Source organism: Lupinus angustifolius, chromosome LG02 (genome assembly GCF_001865875.1).
Source record: "Lupinus angustifolius cultivar Tanjil chromosome LG02, LupAngTanjil_v1.0, whole genome shotgun sequence".
NCBI classification, from domain to species: domain Eukaryota; kingdom Viridiplantae; phylum Streptophyta; class Magnoliopsida; order Fabales; family Fabaceae; genus Lupinus; species Lupinus angustifolius.
The window spans coordinates 332,057-356,392 of NC_032010.1; the positions used below are offsets into that span (position 1 = coordinate 332,057).

At 36.2% G+C, this 24,336-nt stretch overlaps 1 protein-coding gene across 3 annotated transcripts; it reads left to right on the forward strand.

Moving 5' to 3' along the window:
* LOC109329748 (CBS domain-containing protein CBSCBSPB5-like) lies at positions 986 to 16,693 on the forward strand. Of its 3 annotated transcripts, none has more exons than XM_019563539.1 (15): positions 986 to 1,160; positions 1,259 to 1,398; positions 3,258 to 3,426; positions 3,543 to 3,675; positions 3,760 to 3,930; positions 4,068 to 4,149; positions 4,269 to 4,382; positions 4,511 to 4,577; positions 4,777 to 4,882; positions 5,079 to 5,146; positions 6,571 to 6,665; positions 6,741 to 6,874; positions 15,069 to 15,154; positions 15,236 to 15,325; positions 16,193 to 16,693. In XM_019563539.1, exons 2-15 carry the CDS (start codon positions 1,283 to 1,285, stop codon positions 16,343 to 16,345), a joined length of 1,584 nt encoding a protein of 527 aa, XP_019419084.1. In that variant the 5' UTR covers positions 986 to 1,160; positions 1,259 to 1,282; the 3' UTR covers positions 16,346 to 16,693. The 3 variants fall into 3 exon arrangements, with proteins under 3 accessions (XP_019419084.1, XP_019419092.1, XP_019419101.1); XM_019563547.1 differs by having other exon boundaries at positions 1,150 to 1,160; positions 1,253 to 1,398; XM_019563556.1 differs by lacking the exons at positions 986 to 1,160; positions 1,259 to 1,398 and adding an exon at positions 2,156 to 2,999.

The window sequence follows — 24,336 nt, forward strand, 5'->3', positions numbered from 1 at the left end:
TTATCACATATTTATTATTATAGATATGTTTAGAATTTTGGCCGAATAGTCATCTTATATTGGGCCAATCATTATTTGCATAAACTAAAAATATATAAGTGTTTTATATTCCCATCAATAGTTATTGATATTTTTAATTGTCAAACATAGGTAACAATATATTTCAAATGATAAATCATTTTTAAACTGATTCATCATTTACATATACAATATTATAGTTATCACATATTTATCATCATAAATATATATAATCTAACCAAATTTAATATTTCTTTGACTCAATCAATACTTATATTAATACACACATTATCATTCAACATTTTAACAATCAATCTACATAGGAGGAGTCACGCACTTTGACAACTTCTTACTCTAATTAATTCACTTAAAATTTAAATATTTTTGTAATCCAATAAATATCATTTGATTGAATACAATCTAAAATAGTTTGCTTTGGAGACAAAGCCACAATGTTACGGTGATAAAACGGAAGTCACCAATTTTAAAAAACGGAAGTTACCAAATTTTAAAAATAAAATGGGAGTTACCAAATTTTAAAAATAAAAACTGAATGAACTATGAAGTAATCAGTAGACCAAGAAACATGATGCTGGTCAAAATAAAAAGATTTAATTAGGGAACAATTCTTTTATTTACGGATAAAAATATATATTACTCCCAATGACAAAAAGTTATGGACAATCCGTTTTTTAATCCAAATCTTCTATAACAAAATTTTTCTATATACTAATTTAATAAGATTTTAACTAATAATAAATAAAAGAAATCATTTAATTTCTATATTAATGCATTTAAATGTTTTACAAAATATCATTCAATTTTATAGAGGCATAACATATTTTTGATATGGAGGATTTTGATTCGTTTTTTTGAGGACCACCGAGGAGATGCTTTTAGAGGCCTCACACACGTGACAAAATGAATTGCTGACGTGGAAAATTACCATTGGCCCAATTCGAATTGCGTTGAAACTCTCAACTCCAATTTTCTCTAAACTCTTTCCCCTTCTTGTCAGGGTTCCCCTAATTTCCTTCTCCCACTTTCTCTCCTCGCCGGCCGGTGAGTTTCACCGGGAATCCCATTCTCCGATCATATTCCGAGTTCCCCCTTCCCTGTGCTCTTCACCCATTCAAATTTGGGTGAGTTTGTTAAACGTTGACTTCAGATTACTTCAACGGTTTATGTTTTTGTCTATTTGATTTGATTTGAGGTTGAAGTTGGTTTGGTTGAGTTGCAGCGATTGTGTTGTTTGTAAAGGAAGATGGCAAGTCAAAGGGATTCTTCTAGAAGGAGTTTTTCATCTGCTAAGAGAACTTCTGAGTCTGGAGTGCCTCACTCTACTGCTCGAAAATCTTTGTCATCTATACGCTCCCCTCTGTAGGATGGTTTTTCGATAATCACTCTATTTCTTTATTGTTCCGAATCAGTATTCATATCATATGTTTTTTTGTAATATATATGCTTGAGCAATCTAAGTTTTAGAGGATGTTTGGTTCAGATATTATTAAAACGGCGGTCAATGCACGAGTCTGGGAGGGTAGATATACCAATCTTACCTTCGCAAGCGAATGTTTCCGGGACCTCCAGGTCATAAGGCAGTGTAGAGGCTCACCCTCTTTGGTTAAGATTGTTGTTGCAAAAAATGGCTCTGCTTCAAAACTAGGTGGAAGGTGTTCGGCAACTACTACTGAATTGTTTAAGCTGGAATATTATTTTGGAAGCTAAATCAATTACACCTTAGGGTCCATTTGCGAGTTAGATTTTAGAGTGGAATGAATGGAAAATGATGGCTTCAAAGCTATGCAATACACTTCTAAGATGACTCTGAAGTATTTCCTTCCTGTACCCTCCAAAACTCAACTCGCAAACGAACCCTTAGGCACCAATCATATTAGTCCCCCAAATCATAGATGGTGAACATTCCCCCGGTTCTTGCCTTGTGGTGTTTAGGCTGCACATCTATCCTTCCTAGACTCCATCAAGTGGGAGCCTTATGTATTGCCGGTCCATTTTTTAGCTCCTGAAACTGTGTTAAGGTCTATTAATGTGGTCCTCACATGAGTATCAATTTGATTGTGCTTATAACATACTGCATAAGAATTAATATGATCAAATTGACTCTGACTAATATGACCTGTCCTTGCAATCCCAAGGACTAAATTGAAAGTAACACCTTCAAATTTTTATACTTTTTTTATATTTTTCAATTAGATGGTATATTTTCTCAGAATCAAAACCCTTTGATCTGCCATACATCTTTTTCATTTAATCTGCTCTGTTTTCAGTTTTAAAAGCTGTCTTGGAAAAGAAAGATAAATAAAAAAAGTAAGGTTATACAGTACTTAAAAACTCTTAATCATATGAAATATTTATAAATAGCTATTTTTGCTCTCTTCCAATGAATTTGGCTTTTAGAAGCAGATATATTCTGGTTGTTTGATGCCATAATTGCAAAAGTCAGTAAGTGTCAATGTCAAATAATTATGGGGTGTCAAAGTCTTGCCTAACTGTTTGTTTACAATGATTTTAATAAAATAACTATGACTTTGATGGTGTACTTTACCTGTTTGGGGTTAGTTTTTAGGCTTGTAGCTATCAATTTCACTTTATTGGAAAACTTGTCATATAATTTTTCCAAAAACACACAAAGCATAAATGTATTGGAATACTTCTGCTAGTACAAAATAGTTTCTAGGCTTCTAGCTATCAATTTCACTTATATGAACACTTTAGTGGAATATTTCATTGTTTCACATCTCTTTTGTTTCTACTTAGTAAATGTATCTTTTTCTTCTATGAAATTCAGCCATCTACTTCGAGGAATTCTTGTATGGACATAGTTCATATTTACTTTATAATTGTATTACGCACAAAACAAATGGGGACTGGTGAGTCCACAAAGTGAATATGGAATAAGCCTATACATGAATTTCTCCATCTTCCTCCTTAAAGTTTTGATTGAGTTGTCAGTTTCAAAGGTATATGATCATGCCATTTTCATGAGTTTAAATATTGGAAACAACCTCTTTGCTTGTGAGGCTAAGGTTGCGTATATCTACCCTCCCTAAATCCATCTAGGTAGGAGCCTCGTGCACTGGGCCGACTTATACTTCAAAATAGATTAGTTGTTGTCTAAAAAGTTTTACTAGAGAAGCTTGATGCTTTTCATGAGTTGTTATTAAATGCATTCGATTAGATGATGCCTTGTTTCTATTTGGAAATTGGAATTCGATCAGGGGATTGACGGGAGAGCGAACAGTGAAATCATTGCGACTTTCAAAGGCCTTGACAGTACCTGACACAGCAACTATTTATGAAGCTTGCCGTCGGATGGCTGCCCGTAGAGTAGATGCTCTATTACTAACTGATTCAAATGGCATGCTCTGTGGTATCCTCACAGACAAGGTATAACTTGGTCTCTTTTTTCTCATCCATTAACAAGGAAGAAAAGAAAGTTACGACTGGCTGGATTTCTGCAGTTTTAACATATATATTTTCTGTCTTACTTTTTCTGATTAAAGGACATAGTAACAAGAGTTATTGCTCGAGATATTAATCTCGAAGAGACATCTGTTTCCAAGGTTATGACTAAGAATCCAACATTTGTCCTTTCTGAAAGTCTTGCTGTTGAAGCTCTGCAAAAGATGGTGCAAGGTTGGTTGTAATACACACTCACCTTTTCATATTAGTTGCCATCACATATTGCGTTTTTAATACAGGGTTGACACACTTTGACAGGGAAATTTAGACATTTACCTGTGGTGGAGAATGGAGAAGTTGTTGCCTTACTCGACATAGCAAAGTGTTTATATGATGCCATTGCCCGTATGGAAAGGGCAGCTGAGAAAGGAAATGCAATTGCAGCAGCTGTTGAAGGTGTTGAAAAACAATGGGGATCATCTGCTTCAGGTTTGTAGAGTATCTCCTTTTTGCATGGTTAGCTATTTGGTTTGTAATGAGGTCATCCTTGAAAGATGTCATGGTTTTGTTAGCTTCGAAGTTCCAGTGGCTAAGTTTTATTTCATGCTAATTTGATCTTTCCACAGTCTCCAATTTATCATTCATTGAGACTCTCCGGGAGCAGATATTCAAGCCAGCTTTGTCCACAATCATTCCCGATAATTCAAAGTAGGTAATGCCTTCTTTTGTTTGTATTGAAGAAAAAGTATTTCAATTTTAATTGCTCTGCATGCTAGAGTAATGAAGTTACCATCCAAGTTACTTTAACTAACTCTGGCACTTTTTAGGGTAGTAACAGTTTCACCAGAAGACTCAGTTTTGACAACAACAAAGAAGATGCTTGAACTTCGTGCAAGTTCTGCTATTGTGATAGTTGATGGCAAACCTCGTGGCATCCTTACGTGAGTTTTGTAGCAATTAAAATTGCCAGCTTTTCTTTTTTTTTTCTCCTGGAAACTTCATTTTGCCATCTCCCCAACTGCCTATGTAGCCTTACTTTTCATGAATAATGTCTGCATAAAAATTTCAGTTCAAAGGATATCTTGATGCGGGTAATCACGCAGAGGCTTCCCCTCGAATCAACTCCTGTTGAGAAGGTACTTCGTTTTACTTGGACATTGCTTGGAAGAAACTATTTACTTTTGTCTCCGTTTTTCATTCTTTGGTTTTCTAACATTTAGATCATGTAGTGTCTAGGACCATATTTTTCTACAAAGTTCTATAAGAAAAATAGTCATTCTGATCATTCACCCTTCTTGTCAGTCTTATTTGATGTATATGCAATACAATATGCAGGTCATGACTCCAAATCCTGAATGTGCAGTCATTGATACATCTATTGTTGATGCACTTCACACTATGCATGATGGGAAATTTTTGCATCTTCCTGTGGTTGATAGAGGTAATGCAACTATGGTGATCAAGGTTTTAAATTGCAGTTGTAGTTGCGTTGGGGCATGATATAGTTGTACCACTACTGAAATGGTTCGGCTGCATCACGTGATGTAGTCTGCAATTTAAAACCATGATCATATATGGAATGGGGAAGAGGTTTGTCAATCTTTTTTTCCTTCTGATTTCAGTGGTTATTTAAACAGATGGTAGTGTAGTTGCTGTTGTGGATGTGATTCATGTCACTCATGCTGCTGTAACGACAGTAATTCAGGTGTGTTATCATAGACTGTATTACTCAATGCTGCTGATTACATGGACCCTCTATTAAATTTTTGTTGCCTCAAAGTGGGATAAATGACAATATGTATGTAAACTCATAGCTTTTAGCTTGAATTGTGTTAGAAAAACCATGTAGTTTCCCAAATCTTTAAATTAGCTGTTTTGGTTTTTTTACTAAACGTACTGTTGACTACTACGTCCATGAACTGATAAGTATTGATATCTTTACATGTATGGCTATTAATGATAAGTAGTTCTATCTACAGTGTGCATTTTAGTCCTAAACCTGGCAAAATTTTATTTCCTTTTGTTTTCCATCACCCATTTATTTTAGCTACATTGAGTCATATCTTACAGTTACAGAGTTATAAGGTTCTACTATTCCTTGTTCTTTCCTGATGTAAATAATCAAATCATGGCCTTATTAAAGCATGAGGGTTGTTTTTTAGTAAGTTGGTGGTGATAATCTCATAAATCTGTGACTGAGGCTGAAATGTCCAATATTATGTTTTCTATATTTTATGCAATAACTTTTTAGACATGTCTTATAAGCATGTTTTTGACTACATGTTTTGACCAAATATCAATCCTTATTTAAATGGCCCCTTCCTTTTGAAAGTCCAATATCATGTTTTAACTAACGTTAGCGAATACTTAAAAATAAATAAATAAACAGTTGTTCAGCTGTCACTTCAATGTCTTAAGAAAAAGTTTTCCCTTTGGGAAACTTTGGTTCAGCATTTTAGTGGTAGCCTGAGTTCCCTCCAAAGCTAAAGAATGTAGGTTGAATTCTCCACTATCCTGCAAGAAATGTGCACAGATCTTTCTAACCTACATTGCATGGATAAAGAAAGTCATTGGATATGAATATGAAAATATCACATTTAAAGATGATTTATATAGGATACAGCATGGTCGATGGGATTCATGGGATATAAAAATCGCAAGTAACAATAGGCTTTCCTGTTTCTTTTACTTCGAGATTAACATATTCCCATGGAGATGAATCTCTCTGATCATAAGGTGCACAGTAGTGGAGGAAGAGGATGACATACCTTGATGTCCGACAATGGTGCAGTCATATTGACCATGCTGGAGGGTGCAACCGAGGAGCCAAACAATGCGGGGAACCCAGGTAGAAATGCTAACAGCCCAAGCTGGGAAGCAGAAAACAGACATTGGTCGAGAATACTTCAGACCAATAGATTTAAATGATGTTCTTGAAATAATGGAAACCTTATGCCAAACCCAAGCAGTATAGGAATAAAAGCACACTTCTAGTAGGAATATGCAAGCATCCCAGTTAATTGTGAATTTGCAGATACTATGATACCAATATTCTCTTTTTTCATGAAAGATCTGAGATTTTTTTACCAAACATTTTTAACAATGGTGTCGATTTCATGCAATAAATAGGTTGGCAACAATGAAGCTGCCACCTCCATGATGCAAAGATTTTGGGATTCAGCCATGGTCTCAACTCCAAATGATGACGATGATGAAACCCGAAGGTTAATGCTTTGTAATTGTTTGGAAAATTATTTCAAGTCTTTTAATGTACTTACACATTATTGATTACATATCAGTGACAATTCCTTGATAATGGCTTCTGAGGGAGGAGAAATAGGGAGATCCCTTCCTTATATTTCTTCAAGCATGTCAAATACATTTTCCTTCAAAGTGCAAGATAAGAAGGGCAGAATGCATAGATTCACATGCGGTATGCAAATTATCATATGTTACCTAACATATCTTTTCAGCCCTCCCTTCTATTTGTGACAACATAAAAATAATGGTTTCAATATATACTTGCGTTTAGTCCTGTTGATATTGTGAATATTAGTAAGGCTCGGGACATGCAGGCCCATAATATTTTCTTATATTCTTTTATATACTTGTACTATTAGAGAATAAGATTTAGTTATTGTTATTTCTTTCTGCTGAGTAAATTGGCATATTTGTCACATGCAAAATGTCAATTTGTCACATGCAGAATTGGTTGTTAATTGGTTGTTAGGTTGTTAAGATCAATAACTACCTTATGTAGTTACTAGTTTGTTACATTATGTTTTGCTTTCCCTTTATTTAAAGGGACAAGCTAATTCATTGTAATTATTATTGTTTTCAATAAAAAGCCTGAGATATATTTAGTTTCATGATTCCTACTTTCTATTTTCTTTATCTTTTCATATGGTATCAATGGCCCTTATGACTACTGCCACAGATCCTTCATCTACACCACCTTCCCATACATCTGCTCCTCCTATTCGAGTTGTATCCCCGTCACTTTCACTTCCAATCCCTTCTACTAAATTTAGTGAGCAAAACTATCTCACTGGGTGCCAATTTATGGTCTCTGTTCTAAAGTCAAACAGAGCCATAAGATTCATTCATCCCACTGAAATTCCACCAAAATTCTTGTCTGACTTTAACTGCACTTATCGTCACATCAACCCCACATATCTCAGTTGGGAAGAGCATGACCAGACTGTTTTTGCATGGATTCTTAACTCAATCTCTGAATCCTTACACACAAGGGTTATTGGTTGTACATCATCTTCTCAATTGTGGGATGAACTTCACTCTTTTTGCAATGCCCACACCAAATCTAGAAGCAGACAACTTAGGGCTCAACTGCGCACCATATCTCAAGGCAACGATAACATTTCAAAATATTTTTCAAGAATCAAAGCCATCACTGATTCACTAGCATCTATAGGAACACATATATCAATTGCTGAGCATATAGACTACATTCTTGATGGACTAGGTGAAGAATTTCAAACTGTCATCACTGCCATTGAAAGCCAAATTAACCCACCTTCTATCAATGAACTTGAACAATTCTTCTTGACATTTGAGTCAAGACTCATCAAGAACAAGCACAAAGCAGTCTCTGATACTTTGAAAGCTAACATAGCCACTATTCCCACCTCACATCAGTCCACTGAATCTGCATCTAATCCTCAACACTTCAATCCTAACTTTCCACCAACAACATCCTCTCCTACCCATAGATATGACTCAATTCCTAATTCATTCAATAACGGAAAGGGGCGACGTTCCAACAGAAGAGGTGCAAGATTTAATAGAGGTGGCAGACCCTCAAATGGGTTTGGAAGCAGCTTCTTCTGCACTCACTGCAACATATCTAGCCATGACATAACATGGTGCTACTTTGCCTCCTACAACATACCCAACCCTTATTCTGCTTATCCTTACCCCTACCCCTACCCTCCCTCTCATTTTACCAACCGACACTCCCTTATCTAGAGGACCAAGACCTGGCCACAACTCCTCCAAACCAACCACTCAATATACTGGCCAAAACTATTCCACTCCCTCTGCACCATACTATCCATACTACACATCTCCTATGCCTAACCCTAGACCTCCTGTCCCACGTTAAGCCTTCCATGGGACTCAACATCCACGCACACCTAGCTACCCACCCTATGCCATGAATGTAAGTATTGGAGAATCAGATTTCAAGCACTATTTGTGGTTCCCAGATTCAGGTGCCACCAACCATATTACCTCAGACCGTACTATGGTTCACCAAACAGCAGAAAAGTTTGGTTCTGAACATCTTTAAACCCTCATATGTCTTTATCCTTACATAATCTTCTTCTTGTACCTACTATTACTAAGAACTTAATTAGTGTCTCTCAATTTGCTAACGATAACAATTGCTGTTTTGAGTTTAATCCTAATGAGTGCTTTGTCAAATCACAGGGTTCTAATACCATTCTTCTCAAAGGGTCCCTTACCTCTAATTCAGACCATTTACTTCCTACCTCTCCAGCCTAGGTATTCTACATAGATTATCCTGTTCCCATACTCATCACCAACAAGGCAGAGAAAACACAGACATATAGTTGAAACAGATTTAACCTTGCTAGCCTATGCTGGTCTACCCCAAACATTTTGGAAATATGCCTTTGCTATAGCTGTGTTTCTTATCAATAGACTCCCCTCTGCCACCCTCAATAATAAATCTCCTTCTTACAACCTATATGGAACTGCTCCAAATTATACATCTCTAAGAGTTTTTGGATGTGCATGTTTCCTTCTACTCAGGTCCTACAATACTCAGAAGCTTGACTACAAGTCCACTGAATGCACCTTCTTAGGGTATTCATCTATGCATAAAGGGTATAAGTGTCTATCTAAGGATGGCAGAATATGCATCTCTAAAGATGTTAAATTTAATGAATCTACTTTTCCCTTCAAAAATCTTTCCAAACCTGGTTCTCCCACCATCCCTGATCATTTATCCTCTTCTCTTAACAATTCACCTAACCACAACCACACCTCTCACATTAACCATGCACCTACAAACTCTAACTCCACTGAAATAGTAACCTCATACAATCAAACTAATCCTTCCTTTTCTCCCAACTTTAACCATACCTCCTCTACTAATGACCTTGCAAACTCTAGTAATAATCTTGTCATCTCTCATTCCTTTGATTTACCCACAACCACTACATCTACTTCATCCTCATCCACTCCAACCCCTGCACTTCTACCTTCTCATCCTATGACAACTAGGTCCAAGGCTGGCATAAATAAGTCCATCCTACCTAGTCTTGCAAGTCTATTTCTTGCTCATACTGAACCCTCTACTCCCAAAGAGGCCCTTCTTAGTCCAGTATGGAAAAGAGCAATGCAAGAAGAGTATGATGCCTTGCAAAAGTTGGGAACTTGGTCCCTTGGTGCCTTACCTCCACACAAGAAGGCTATTGGCTGTAAATGGGTATTCATGATTAAAGAAAATCCTGATGGGTCAATCAATAAGTATAAAGCTAGACTTGTTGAAAAAGGCTTCCACCAGCTACCAGGAATTGATTACAATGAGACTTTCTCTCATGTGGTCAAACCTATCACTATCAAAATACTTCTCACCCTAGTTGTTACTTATGGATGGTTTATTCAACAGTTTGATATAAACAATGTATTCCTAAATGGTGTTCTGAATGAAGAGGTGTACATGACCCAGCCTACTGGTTTTCATAATGGTAACAAGACTACTGTCTGCAAGCTAAATAAGGCATTGTATGGTCTCAAACAAGCTCCTAGGCAATGGTTTGAGAAATTCAAAAGCACCCTCCTTCAGTTGGGATTTCAGAACAACAAATGTGATAATTCCTTATTCAACTCTCACACTAGCACCTACCAACTGTTTGTCTTAGTCTATGTAGATTACATAATCATCACTGGGTCATCAAACTCAAAAATCTCTGCTCTTGTTGACAAATTCAGCACTGCCTTTGCACTCAAGAAACTAGGAAATTTGGACTATTTTCTAGAAATTGAGGTTAAACACCTTAAGGATGGCTCTCTGTTTCTCACTCAAACCAAGTATATCAAAGACCTACTCAAGAAAGTCACTATGGAATCTACCAAACCCAACATCACTCCTATGGCAACCACTTGCAGGCTAACCAAAACTGAGTCAAAAGCCTTTGATAACCCTACTATGTACAGGTCAGTAGTTGGAGCCCTTCAATATGCTACAATCACTAGACCTGACTTAGCTTATAGTGTCAACAGGGTGTGTCAATTCATGGGCAATCCTCTTGAACAACACTGAGTTGCTGTCAAAAGGATCCTAAGATATCTACAACGAACTCTCAATCTTAGCATACATCTCAAACCTGTTGTCTCTGATTCCTCTCTTCCTATCACCCTAACAACTCTATGTGATGCAGATTGGGCCACTGATCTTGATGACAGAAAGTCCATATCAGGGGCTTGCTTATTTGTTGGTCCTAACTTAGTCACTTGGTGGTCCAAGAAGCAGCAAACAATCTCTAGATCCAACACTGAGGTTGAATACAGAAGCCTTGCTCTTGCTGCTCAAGAAATGATCTAGGTTGAGTCCTTACTTTCTGAACTCAAGATCCCACATCAAGTTCCTCTTTTTTTATGTGATAACTTAAGTACAGTGAGCATGTCTCACAATCATGTTCTTCACAACAGAACAAAACACATAGAACTTGATCTCTTTTTTGTAAGAGATAGAATTCAAGCAAAGTCTCTTCAAGTAAAACACACCCCTTCTGAATTTCAGATAGCTGATGTGCTCACCAAGCCTTTGGCCACTGCTAGGTTTTTAACTCTAAGGAAGCAACTTAGAGTAGTTGACTCAACTTCCTTAGTCAACTACCCTCAGTTTCAGGGGGTATATTAGAAAATCAGAGTTAGTTATTGTTATTTCTTTCTACTGAGTAAATTGACATATTTGTCACATGCAAAATGTCCAATTGTCACATACAGAATTGGTTGTTAGGTTGTTAAAATCAGTAACTACCTTATGTAGTTACTAGTTTGTTACATTTTGTTTTGCTTTCCCTTTATTTAAAGGGATAAGCTAATTCATTGTAATTAGTATTGTTTTCAATAAAAAGCCCGAGTTATATTCAGTTTCAAGATTCCTACTTTCTTTTTTCTTTATCTTTTCACATGTACATCTTTTAACATTAATAAAAATAAAGTTTCCTCTCCTTCATTTATTTCGACATGGTATCTAGAGCCTAAGAGGAGAGCCTTTTTTCTCCGGGCATGTTCTGATACTGCCGCCGCACAGAAGACATGTCTGGCCGCCATTCCAGTCAATTTTCACATTGCAAGACTTGCCCTGTCCTCTTGGTCCCGGATCTGTCCTTAATTTTATGGTTTTCGGCGTGTTTCCTACCCCCCCGCCCTCCTCTCAGCCGCACCTTCCACCGCGCGTGATAGCACGACCGGTCGCTGTTCCGATCACTCTTCCCAGTGCGGTGGCCGCCTTGTCCTTCTAGTTGAGGATCTGCTCATAGTTTTCTGTTTTGGCTCACAGGTGTTTGCATTCCAATGCAAACAACCCATATTCTAGTGCTAAGTCCCATTTCTGGTGCAAACCTCATTTCTGATGCAAACAGCCTCATTTCTGGTACAAACAACCTCATTTCTGGTACAAACAACCTCATTTCCGGTGCACACAACCCCCACTCTAGTGCAAACAGCTGCTGTACTTTGATCAGACATGTTTTTCTTTCTCCTTTGGTCATTTATGGCAGCGCTTGGTTCCTCTAAGCTGTCTACGATCGACAATACCATTTTCACAAACTACATCACTTCTCCTCTCTCTATGGAAAAGTTGGATGGTTCTAACTATGACACTTGGACATTGAACTATGGCTTACTGGTCAAGGGTATAAAGAACGTGTCACTAAGAAGGTGGAAGAAGTTTATGTGGTTGAACGTCGAAAGAATGAGATGATTAATGCACAATTTGTAGTGTCATCAAGATAACACTTCAACCCACCATCAAACTAATTTTTGGTCCCCATCTTACATGTGATTTGATTTGGACTTGGGCCAAAGAACTCCACACTAATGACATTCAATGTCTTTATGGCGTGATGTGTGTCATGATTGGATGACCCACATTGCACTTACGAAGTTTGATGGTCCCATGTCCCACCATCTTGGTTGTGTCCCACCATCATTTTAATGAACTTTTACTTTCAGTTGCATCTGGCCCGGTTGAAAAGAAGAGAGAATTTGAGTAACACATCACCTTTATGATCCTTGCACTTTATGGTTTGCCTCCGGAGTACATTGCTACATGTGATCAGATTTTAAGGTCTACGACTGTTCCAACTTTGTCCACAACATCGTCAACACTCCTCAAGGTCCCAGTGCAGTCTGCTTTGGACATATCAGTTGCCCTTGGCCTTGGTGATACTTGTTGGACTAGACTGCGATCGGGGAGCCTCCAACCATCGGGGAGTTCCATTGTTACTGGGTATGAGAAGAATGGAGAGCCATAAGTGAGACACCATGTCTTGAACCAAAACCTTAAGACATTAGTTCCATGTACCTTTCCTACTTATAAACTATTTCACTCCTCCCCGCATATCCAATGTGAGACTTCATACTTGAATAAACCCAACAATCTCCCCCTCAAGTGTGGGTACCACACGTTTTCCGGTCCGCTTCCTCTTAAGTCCACTGTGTCCCAACCAAACCATCAGCTCTAATATCACTTGTTGGACCAGACTGCAACTGGGGAGCCTCCAACCACCGGGGAGTTCCATTGTTACTGGGGTATGAGAAGAGTAGAGAGCCATAAGTGAGACACCGTGTCTTGAATCAAAACCTAATTAGTTTCATGGGCCTTTCCTACTTATAAACTCTTTCACTCCTCCTCGCATATTCAATGTTGGACCTCACACTTAAATAAACCCAACATTACCGATGTCCTTGTCTCTCAATATAACATTGAAGGATGCTATTGGGGATTTTCGTCCAACTGCAAGAATCGTCCCAAGTATGATCACTGCCATCGTTTGGGACACACTATTGATCAGTGTTGGAAACTACTTGGGAACCCTCCACCACGTGCTGTTAATGCAACTTAAACTAACATCCTCAGACTTTGCTTCAACTTAAGCCTACTCCCATTAACTATGCAGATTTTATCCAATGGTTTGAAAGTTGCCACAACTTTGGTTCTTTTTCTTCGGTTGTGCACACTAGTGCTTCCTCTGCTTGCATCCCTCAATCTCGTTCCCTTGGTCCATGGGTTATTGATTCAGGTGCCTCTGACCTAATCACTAGCAATAAGACTTTGTTCTCCTCACTTTCTAAGTTTGTTTACTTACCTACTGTTGCTTCAGCTAATGGCATTGGAACCAAATATAAAGGGATTGGTACTTCCAAAATCCTCAATTCCTTATCTGTTCATAATGTGCTTTATGCCCAAGAGTGTTCGTTTAATTTGATTTCAGTCAGACGTTTGACTTAGTCTCACAATTACAATGCTATCTTTACTAACCATAATGTTACCTTATAGGACCAAAGTTCAGGATAGACGATTGATATCAGATGTGAATCTCATAGCCTTTACTACTTATCTTCACCCAAGATATGGCACTACTACAAATTCACCACTTATTGTTCATGCTCAATTGGGTTATCAAATCTTCATAAGCTTCACAAGTTGGTGCCTAGCCTTTTAAGTTATCTAGTTTAAATTGTAAGTCATGTCAGTTAAGGAAGCATACTTGTGGTCAATATCTCAATCAATTCGGTCAACGAGCGTCGCCCCCCTTTGTTTTTGTTCACTATTTTGTAACTTTCATTGATGATTTCTCTTGTTGTACGTGGTTATTCTTAATGAAATAGACCAGAGTTATTCTCCATTTTCTTGCTTTTTTATCACGAAATTAACACACGATTTGGTGTTTCTATCCCTCTTTACATAATGATAATGCCCGTGAATACTTGTCCCTACAATTACAACATTTCATGACCACTAATGGCATGTTTCATCAAACCTCATATTCTTATACACCTCAACAAAATGGGATTGTTCAACGCAAAAATAGACATCTCGGCACCACGCAAAATGGGATTATTCTGACTGCTTGTTATTTCATAAATCACATGCCCTCACCTATCCTTGTTAATGCAGTACCCCACTCTCTCCTTTTTCTCCATACACCTCTTCACCCTCTTTTCTTTGTGTTTTTGGCTCCACGTGTTTTGTCCAATGCATCCCTCATTATAGTCTTATACCTCACTGTAATTCTGCATTGACAGGGAGGGCTGTAGTAATATCAAATAGATAAACTTGTCTGCGTGACTTTTTGTTTTGGATCTTTATTTTCTTGGGGTGGGGCTGTGGTGGGTCCTTGGTTGTTTTTTCTTTCTTTCTTGGATTTCTGATTTTCTCAGTGAGAAGGGTTTCTTATTTTCTTTATTATTTTTATTTATACTCGGACAAGAAAAAGAAGGGTAGATATAGTTGGTTTTCTATATTTTCTGTTACATATTCTTGCATCAAGTCAGCATAGCTGAAGTTAATTATGTATTAAGAAGAAAAGTATCATTTGAGTGGCTTGTGTGGTTCCTTGCAAGTTCAGATACTGGGAGCATGACAGATGTTATAACTTCAATCCTTCAGAGGCTTGGTGATGATATTGAGCCCAACAATCTGCCTCAAATTATGGTATTTTTTAAGATATTATATCTTATGTTCTGAAGGTCAAGTTGACATCTTTCCTCATTTTGCCAAAATTTTTGTTTGTAGTATGAAGACGAAGATCACGATAAAGTTGTATTAGCTTCAGACAGTGATCTTGCGGCTGCTGTGGACCACGCGAGGACTGCTGGTTTGAAGGTTTGTTTGTTTCCCCCAAGTCCTGAAGGGGTTATTTTTGGCTGGAAGAGAAATCTAATTTGTAGTTCTGAAGAAATTTTGATTTAGGGCAAGATAGGATTAAGGGTCATGTCAGTTTTTTATATTTTGGTATGGGATCACAAATCAAAAAGGTAATAGAAAACCTTAGAAACAATTTATGTCAGCACACAGGTCTATCATATCTTCAGCTAAAATTCCTTATTAAGGGATACAACTTACAAGCAATGCACCGTTGGCCATTTGGTTATAGAGACTTCAATAGCATCTAAAAATCATTCCGAAAGCTTAAGCTCTCAATTTATGGAGAAATTATTAGTTGGACGCAGTCTACCAATCTTCTCATTCAAACTGTTATTTGATGTGTGTAAAAGCATTTTAAAGTTTAGTGCAATTCTATGATTGCCCCAGCAATGTTTACTAGTCAAATAATGATTTGAATGCTTATAATAGACTGCAGCTAACTAGGAATTGCTCCACATAAAGGATTGAAGCATGTAGCTTGAAAGGCTTTAGGTGGCTTGCATGTACAATAACTGTGTTGATGACCTGTCTTAGAATGGGGTTGGGTAGCCTTCTCTCTTAGAGTCCGTTTGCGAGTTGAGTTTTGGAGGGAAAGAAAGGGAAAGAGAAGACTTCAAAGTCATATCACAAGTGTATTTCATACCCGGAAGTGTTTCCTTTCCCTTCCCTCCATAACCTAACTCGCAAATAGAGCCATAACGTTTGTTTTCCCGAAAAAATAAAACATAAGCCTATGTATAATTGGGAGTCGAACTTATTGTTGAAGATATTTGTAGGTATCTTTCTGCCTCAAAAAGTTTGACTTTGGATTAATGTTTTCTGTAGGGATTAAGATTGCATTTAGACTATGCAGGGACCAATTCCACAAGTTTAGAGTATGCAAATTCAGAGTCATGGGCCTCAGCCTATAGTGCTGTTGCTGCTGGAGCTGCATTTGTTGCAGGCTTAGGCCTATTATCATACTTTAAGCAAGTTTGATGAACTGAAGAATGAGGTTTTATTAGTGTAGAGACTGAGCTGGAGTAAGTTGGAACTTTGGAGGGGCACAATATGTGCTTGCTGATTTGTATGTTTTGAAATTTTGTAAAACTTATTCATACAAAAAGATGGTAAAATCATTTTTTTACATTGCTTATTTATCTGAAAATGGGGATGTGTCAACCCAATTTGCTTGTATACTTATAATAATAGATTTTGTAGCCTCGTCAACCCTGGAGATTGTGTAACAAAGAATAAACTGCATATCAATAAGTGTCTGTCCATTTTTTCTTGATGAGTCCATTAGATCAATTGATCAGGATTGAGTTTATAGAAATAATTATTTTTAATATGATGATTGTGTTTGTAGTATATCATTCAAATATTAAGCTGTATGTAGTTATGTCGTGTTTTGTTGCAAATATTAATTGGATTTTGGTATGATTGAGGATGAGCCTTTGGCACCAGGTTAAGGTTAATGCCTCGTAACTTGGAGGTTATGAGTCTAAATCTTCAAAAATAGCTTTCTTGCTTGTAAGAGTAAGGTTGCATCCATTTATCCTCTTATATTCAACTAGGTTGGAGGCTTTTATATTGAGTCGCCTTAAGATTTACTCTACATTGCATTGAAATTTTGAGTTAGTGATCCTTTCTAGCTTAGGGACTTGAGTTCAAATCCAGACATTTGCGCTATTTGCCATCCCCTTGAACAAGAAATAAAAATAGCGTGTATAAAATTAACTTACTCAAAGCAATATGGAGTTTTTTCTTGATTGATTAGTTTATTTTTAATTTTGATTTCTTTTGTTTACTATCTGATTGTATAGTATACAATTTCCTCTATCTCCACATATTCTAATTAGTTCATGCTGGATAACCTTGATTCTGTTTTATCAAGACAATCATTGATAATGATAGGCAATGAAAAATATACTCTTACCCAGCCAATATATTTCTTTAATTGTCTTTAACTGAGATACATGGAAATACATTGTGAACCTTGGAGATAGAAAGTAAATGCAACTTGTAAGCTATTCCTCCTACTTGATTGTGTAATGGAAATGAGCCAAAAAAATCTTGGGAGCTAGTTTTCATCGGCCATAGGAACTACAAAATTATGGATGTAATTTCAAGTATACTAAATCACCCACTTAAAGTTTTCTATCAATCCTATGTTTATCTTTATTTGGTTCATTCGGTTTTGAGCTCTAACCAAATGAAACTTTCAATACTTTCAATTTTTCCTCCCTTTTTGATAGGCTTCTATAAATCAAGTCAAATTTACACTATATACAATTTTATATGGGGTAGCTTAAATATCAATGTGATAAATGGTATTATACCACCATTCTATTATTGAAATCCATTTAGACTATTGTTACTATTGTTGAGGGTTATCAGCATACATGCGTCTTAAATAAGTCTCTAAATATATGTTAACTACTTCATTTAATCATTCCACTTCACACTGGAATGCGTCTATTGGGCAGTATAAGCTTTCCATTTTTTCTGTTTAAGCGATTCTACCTTAACTAAACTGTTTTCCTCATGAATGTTGGCTAATTCATACGGTTTAGCTAAAGTGAAGGCATTCATCACTGTTTGGTCTTAAACATTTTACTATAATTTGTAGGTCTTGCCTTAATCCTCCCTGTAAACAAGTGAGAGTGTGTTAAGCTAAAAGATCCAATCTAGTGATTATAGCATCAAATTCCTCGCAATAATTACTTATTTTTCTTTTTCGTCTCAAGATCATCAACTCTACCATGGGGTCTTCACACACCTCCTAAATCTTTCAACTAACGGATCCATATATTCCTCCCGATTCAGCATATGGTTGCTCCTCATGGATTTCAAATATGCATGTTGTCGATTTAAAACTTTATCCTTGTATAACTTCTAGGTTAATCTTCACATTTTACCATTGTAACGAGTAAAATCAATCCTAGCCAACCTAATTCCATAAGGTTAAGCAGATTGGTTTTTATGATTTGATAATCACATGTTAGGAGTTTGAAGCCGTGATGATCTTTTTGGCAAACTTTCCCTTGATGGACCTTTAGAATCAAAGATATTATTTTTTTTAACAATTCATCTATTGTGCCTTTCAATGATTCTATCAAGGTCTTCATAACACCAACAAGATCAACCATATGCTTTTCAATCTTAGTCGTACAACTTTCCAATCAATCATCTACTTCTCTCAATAGAGCTTGTCTACGAGTCGAATCTACCATTTCTTACACTCTTCCGAGAAAAAATCTTTGATATCAATTGATATAGAACTTCTACAATTTCATGATAGAATCCGAAGAAATTCAATGACATTGCACAAAGTTCTATGAATTAAAAGAGTTCTGAGACTTGTGTATTATTAGAAGTGAAAAATGATTACAAGAGGGATGAACAATGAGCTAAAAGTGGTTAGCTTATTCCATAAGCAGCCAATTTATACAATCATAAATTTGGTGGGAAAAGATTTTAATTGTAGTTATAACTAGAATTCAGTTATGAGGATAATGTACCTCCTGTTAACAGGAGTTTACTTATCTACTTAACCAAATAAAAATGCTACACATGTCCTACCTTATATTTATATTTTTAAATTATTAAACAAAGCCCATGGTCACCTTCTGCCACATACCAACAACCTGAATGTCATTACCACATGTGTAACAGACAAGATAATGGCAATGGGGAACATATTGGGTTGTGGTATTTGAAGGGGAAGATTGGTCAGCGATGAGGTGTAAAACTTCATTTATTCATGTGTAACAGAACACACATGATTGAATCTGAAGTGAAGATGGATTGGACAGAGAATTCGCCGGAGGTCTCGTTCACGACGTAGCTAAGATGGTGGTGGCATGTAGAAGAGCGATTTGGAAGCCATCGCATATGCTGTGGAATTTGGGGTTTTAGGTCACATATTTGTCAAGAAATTGAAATGGGACTGAAGAATAACGCATCAATTCAAAATATCAAAGTGATTCCTTTCTTCTTTTTCTGTCAGTTGGTTTGCATTGTGGGACAAAATAACTAGAAGATAATGAATTTTCATTGATGGGCCGTGGGCGGCGAAGTGGAGCTAGGAAACAATGTTCTCATTGATGGTCTGAAACATAGAAGATAACAGTGTTTCTGCAGCAACAAAAAAGAAGGAGAATGTTTTCTATTTTGTTTAATAATTTAAATATATATATAAAGTTGGACATGTGTAATATTTTAATTGGTTTAAGGAGATAAAGTAATATCCTGTTAACATGATGTACTTTATTCTCTTCAGTTATTGGCAGTTACATTCTGTTTACAAGGGTAGTCTATAGGATGAATGCATGAATATAATGCATATACAATGAATAGAAGGTATATACACTGAACATTATATAGCCACTTCTTGTTGTATTACTAATTACGCCCATGACCTACTGTCGATAATCAAAGAAGGCATGTTAATTAGTTTCCTTCATTATTAGTTCAAAGAATGCATAAATCAGTTTAGCATATTGGAGATAATGGGTTTGAGGACTATTTAGGGAAGACAAACAAATGAATTCTTATCCACTATCTTTTTAAAATATAAATTAGATTTTTGAACCGAAGCAATTTACTTAGGAACAAAAGTTGCAGAAATTTAAAGAGATAAAGTTAGAGAGATTTACACGAAGATGTATATTGGTGTATATTCTTCAACCGAATGATATGTCTAGTTCCCTATTCTTGATTCAAGAGATTTCCACTATTCAATTTGTTTCTGTTACAAATCTCACTCCAAGACTCCCTTCTAGAATATTTCATTTCCCTCAAGAAAGCACACAACTTTCTTGTTACATGAACATTCACCAAACCTATTGTGATATTTGGTTTTATGAAGTATAAGAAGACTTTTCCAAAAGGCTTAGGTTCATTAAACCCATTCTATTTGATGTATGAATCATTTTCAAGAATACTTTAACTCAATATCACACTTAGCTCTTGTTTTTCAGAAACATTGAAAGTGGAGAAAATTTTCGGAGAAAACTTAGAAGGTTTGTTTCCAAAAGTGTATGAAAGTGTTGTATAAAAATGTTGTACTTTTTTAGATGTTTAGGATAATATTTATAGAGTTTAGAAGGACTCCAATTTTTAGTTCCAAGATATTGAAATTGTTTGGTAAGATACAAATTCATTTGGGTATGTATTGGTTGAGTTTCAAATTTGAAACCACACTTCCAGCATACAACATACAGTAGTCAGTTGCTATCACATGGTAATTGATTACTAGACTTTGTTGTCGAACTAATTAATCGATTATCATAACATTAATCAGTCATTGGCCCTACACTAGAAAGTAAATAGAATCTTATATATGAACTTGTGTTTTTCACTCTTCAAAACCTTCAACCTTTTTTCTTCTCTTATTGATGTTGGTATCTTCATCAAAATTTAGCAGAGGTCAAGAAGAGACTCTTCTTCACAATGTCCCCCTTTTTATGATTACAAACCATGTCTTTTAACATTGTGATTTTGTTTGATTTTGATTTAGCTTTACTCCTCTTATCTTGTATATCTCTCCCTTTCTTTATGACTTCAATGCTCTAAAATAGAAATCAAACATGACTAAACCTTTCTCTTGCTCTTGAAATTATCCAAAATTAGAAAAAACAATAATACCCAAGAAAACATAAATATGGGGAGTGAATGTAACTTATATGTCAAGGTCATTTGTTTAACAACCATTTTCCATACATGAACTTAAAATTTCTTCTCCGCAAGGCAATTTGAAGTTTAAACATAACATAACACAAAGCAATTCATATAAAGTATAGAACTTCTGATAAGGATATGAAGTTTTAAAGAAAGTTTCACTCAAAACTGCGATGATCTGAAAGATTTTGAGGGATTTGGATTTTGGAACAAGTGTGAAATGAGAGAAGTAGGAGAAAACTTCAGATTGTGAAAAATTGACTTTTCCCTATATATATATATATATATATATATATATATATATATGGATCATTAGATCTTATTTGAAAAATTAAGATTAAAAGATGCATACACATGCCTATCATGTGACCAATAACTAACTTTTATTCCTAACCATACATGATTGGTTGTAAGACCCATATTTATTATTCGCATAGTTTTTATATGATAATTGTTCTCACTTGAGTCGTCATATATATAATATATATATATATATATATATATATAATGACTCATGTGAGAATAATTGTTATTGTGAGAAATGATAAAAAATTATATGGACTATTGGATCTTAATGGAAGAGTCAAGATTAAAAGACGTGATCATATGACCAATAAGTAACTTTTAATCTGAACCTTCAATATATGGTTGTAAGGCTGAAATTTATTGTTCTTACAATTTTTATATGAGAATTGTTCGCACTTGAATCGCTCCCAATATATGTGTGTATATATATATACTGTCAAGTAATCGGTTACTCATATAGATGACTCATTCATTCTGCCCATAATTTTCTAGCAACCCCAAGTAATCGGTTAATCATCCAAAGTAATTAGTTACTCAACCTTACTGGATATCCAAGTAATCATTTACTTACTTTGAGTAATGAGTTACCCAATATCTCTTTAGATATTTGTACAAGTCTGAGGACCAAGTAATCATTTACCCAATTTGGATAATCAATTACTTTACTTTATGATGATGAGTATCACCAGTGCTTTGATATGGTTAATTCAATTACAAGGGGTATTATTGTAAATTGCCTTAGATAGTTAGGCTATAAATAGCTATTTTCAATTGTTAGTTAGAACTGATATCCATTTTTAGAAATATTTCACAATTCTTCTCTTTTCTCTCTCAAACATTGTAATTTCTTGAAATTCTTGGTCACTTAAATAAGATTGTTTGAATTCTTTTCTTCAATTCATAAGAATTCCTCTTCTATATTCTAAATTCATTGTCTTCTTCTTAGAATTCCTTGAATTCCATAAACACCCACATCAATTGATATCTAGAGCTTTTTTTCGGAGAAGGGATGGCCGAATCTACTCGGAAGCAAGTTGTTGCACGAGAAATTGAGGAACGGTTGGAGATGTGAATTTCAGAGAAATTGGAATTACACATGGCAGAACTGATGAGTTCTTGGCTGAAATCCATGACTGAATCAGTCAAAAACTCATTTGAAGAGATAATGAGGCAGAATACAACATCAGAAGGTTCTTCCATGCCACCTAAATCAGGCTTTGGAGGTAAAGATTTCAACCATAACGCTCGTGGTCGTGTTCCCCCTTATTCTTATGCTTGTCACACAAGATTATCTCGAATAGAATTCCCTCGATTTGATGGCACAAATGTAAAAGAATGGTTATATCAGTGTGAAACTTATTTCATGGTGGATAATACTCTTGAAGATTTCAATGTGAAACTTGCCATTATGCACTTTGAAGGCAAAGCTCTAAAATGGCATCATGTGTATGTCAGGTCTATGTGGGTTAACTCCTTGCCTACATGGGGGGAATATGTGAAGACCTTGCCGGAAAGATTTGGTGTGGTGTGTGATGACCCTATGGCCGAGTTGATGAAGTTGAGGCAGAAGGGAACAATTGATGAGTACCATAAAGAGTTTGATGTTGTTATCACTGGATTTATATGAAGATTACATCTTAAGTTGCTTTTTGGGAGGGTTGAAAACTGATGTTTAGATGATGGTCAGGATGTTTCAACCTCAGACAATCAGAAAAGCATTCACTTTGGCAAAGTTGTATGAAGCTGCAAGTCCAAATCTCAATAGTAGTGGCAAGATCAAGAATTCAAATAGTAGTATCTTGGGGGGAAGGCCATTGCTCAATACTAAGCCTACATTAGCTTCTGATTCAGAAGTCTTGAAGGAAAAGTCAAGACTCAATAGAAGTTTAACACCAGCTTATATGAATGAGAGGAGGGCCAAATGACTATGATACTTTTGGGAGGAACCTTATTCTGCAGAACATAGCTTGACTCACAAGAAACTGCAAATTCACTTGTTGGAAGTGGATGATTTGGAAGATGAGATGGTTGAACCTAAGAGGGTGCAAGAATTGAGGGTAAAACCAAGTGAAGAACCTCATATCTCTGTCAACGCCTTAACAGGAGTGGCTAGTTTCAAAACTATGAGGGTTAATAGGAAGTATCACAAGAGGCCTCTCCACATTCTGATTTATAGTGGTAGCACTCATAATTTCCTGGACAAAAATGTAGCTGAGAGGCTAGGGTGTAAGATTGAAAACCTGCAACCTGTGCTGGTCACAGTAGCATATAGAACCAAGGTGCCAATTTCTTCAACAGTGAGGAATTTTTCTTGGACTTTGCAGCAGAGCACCTTTAGCTTAGATGTCATGTTACTTCTCTTGGGGTGTTGTCATATAGTCTTAGGCATTGCATGGTTAATTACCTTGGGAGACATTACATGAAACTTCAACAAATTGACCGTGTAATTTTCTCTACAAGGAAGAAGACATGTCTTAAGGGGAGCAACACATGTTGACTGCAAAACTGTTACACCTTAAAAGTTTGGAAAAAACAACGGAGAAGGGTGTGCATTTGTCCCTGATTCAAGTGGGAAGTGAAGAAGGGGTTCTCCTACATTCTCTAACCACTCATGCAAAAACAGCTCAAATACCTATTCCAATTGAGCACATCTTAGAAGCTTATGCTAATATGTTTAGCACTCCTACTCAGTTTCCACCAAGTAGAGCAGAACATGATCGCAGGATTCCCTTGTTGCACAATGTGGATCCTGTAAATTAGAGGCCCTACAAGTATGTTAAGGAACAGAAAAATATTATTGATAAATTAGTCCAAGACATGCTCAATTCTGGTGTTATTCAAACTACTAATAGCCCTTATACAAGTCCAGTGGTATTAGTAGGGAAGAAGGATGGTACATGTAGACTATGTGTGGACTATAGGGAATTAAACAAAGGAACTGTTAAGGATAGATTTCCTATTCCCTTGGTTGATGACCTCATGGATGAGTTGCATGGTTC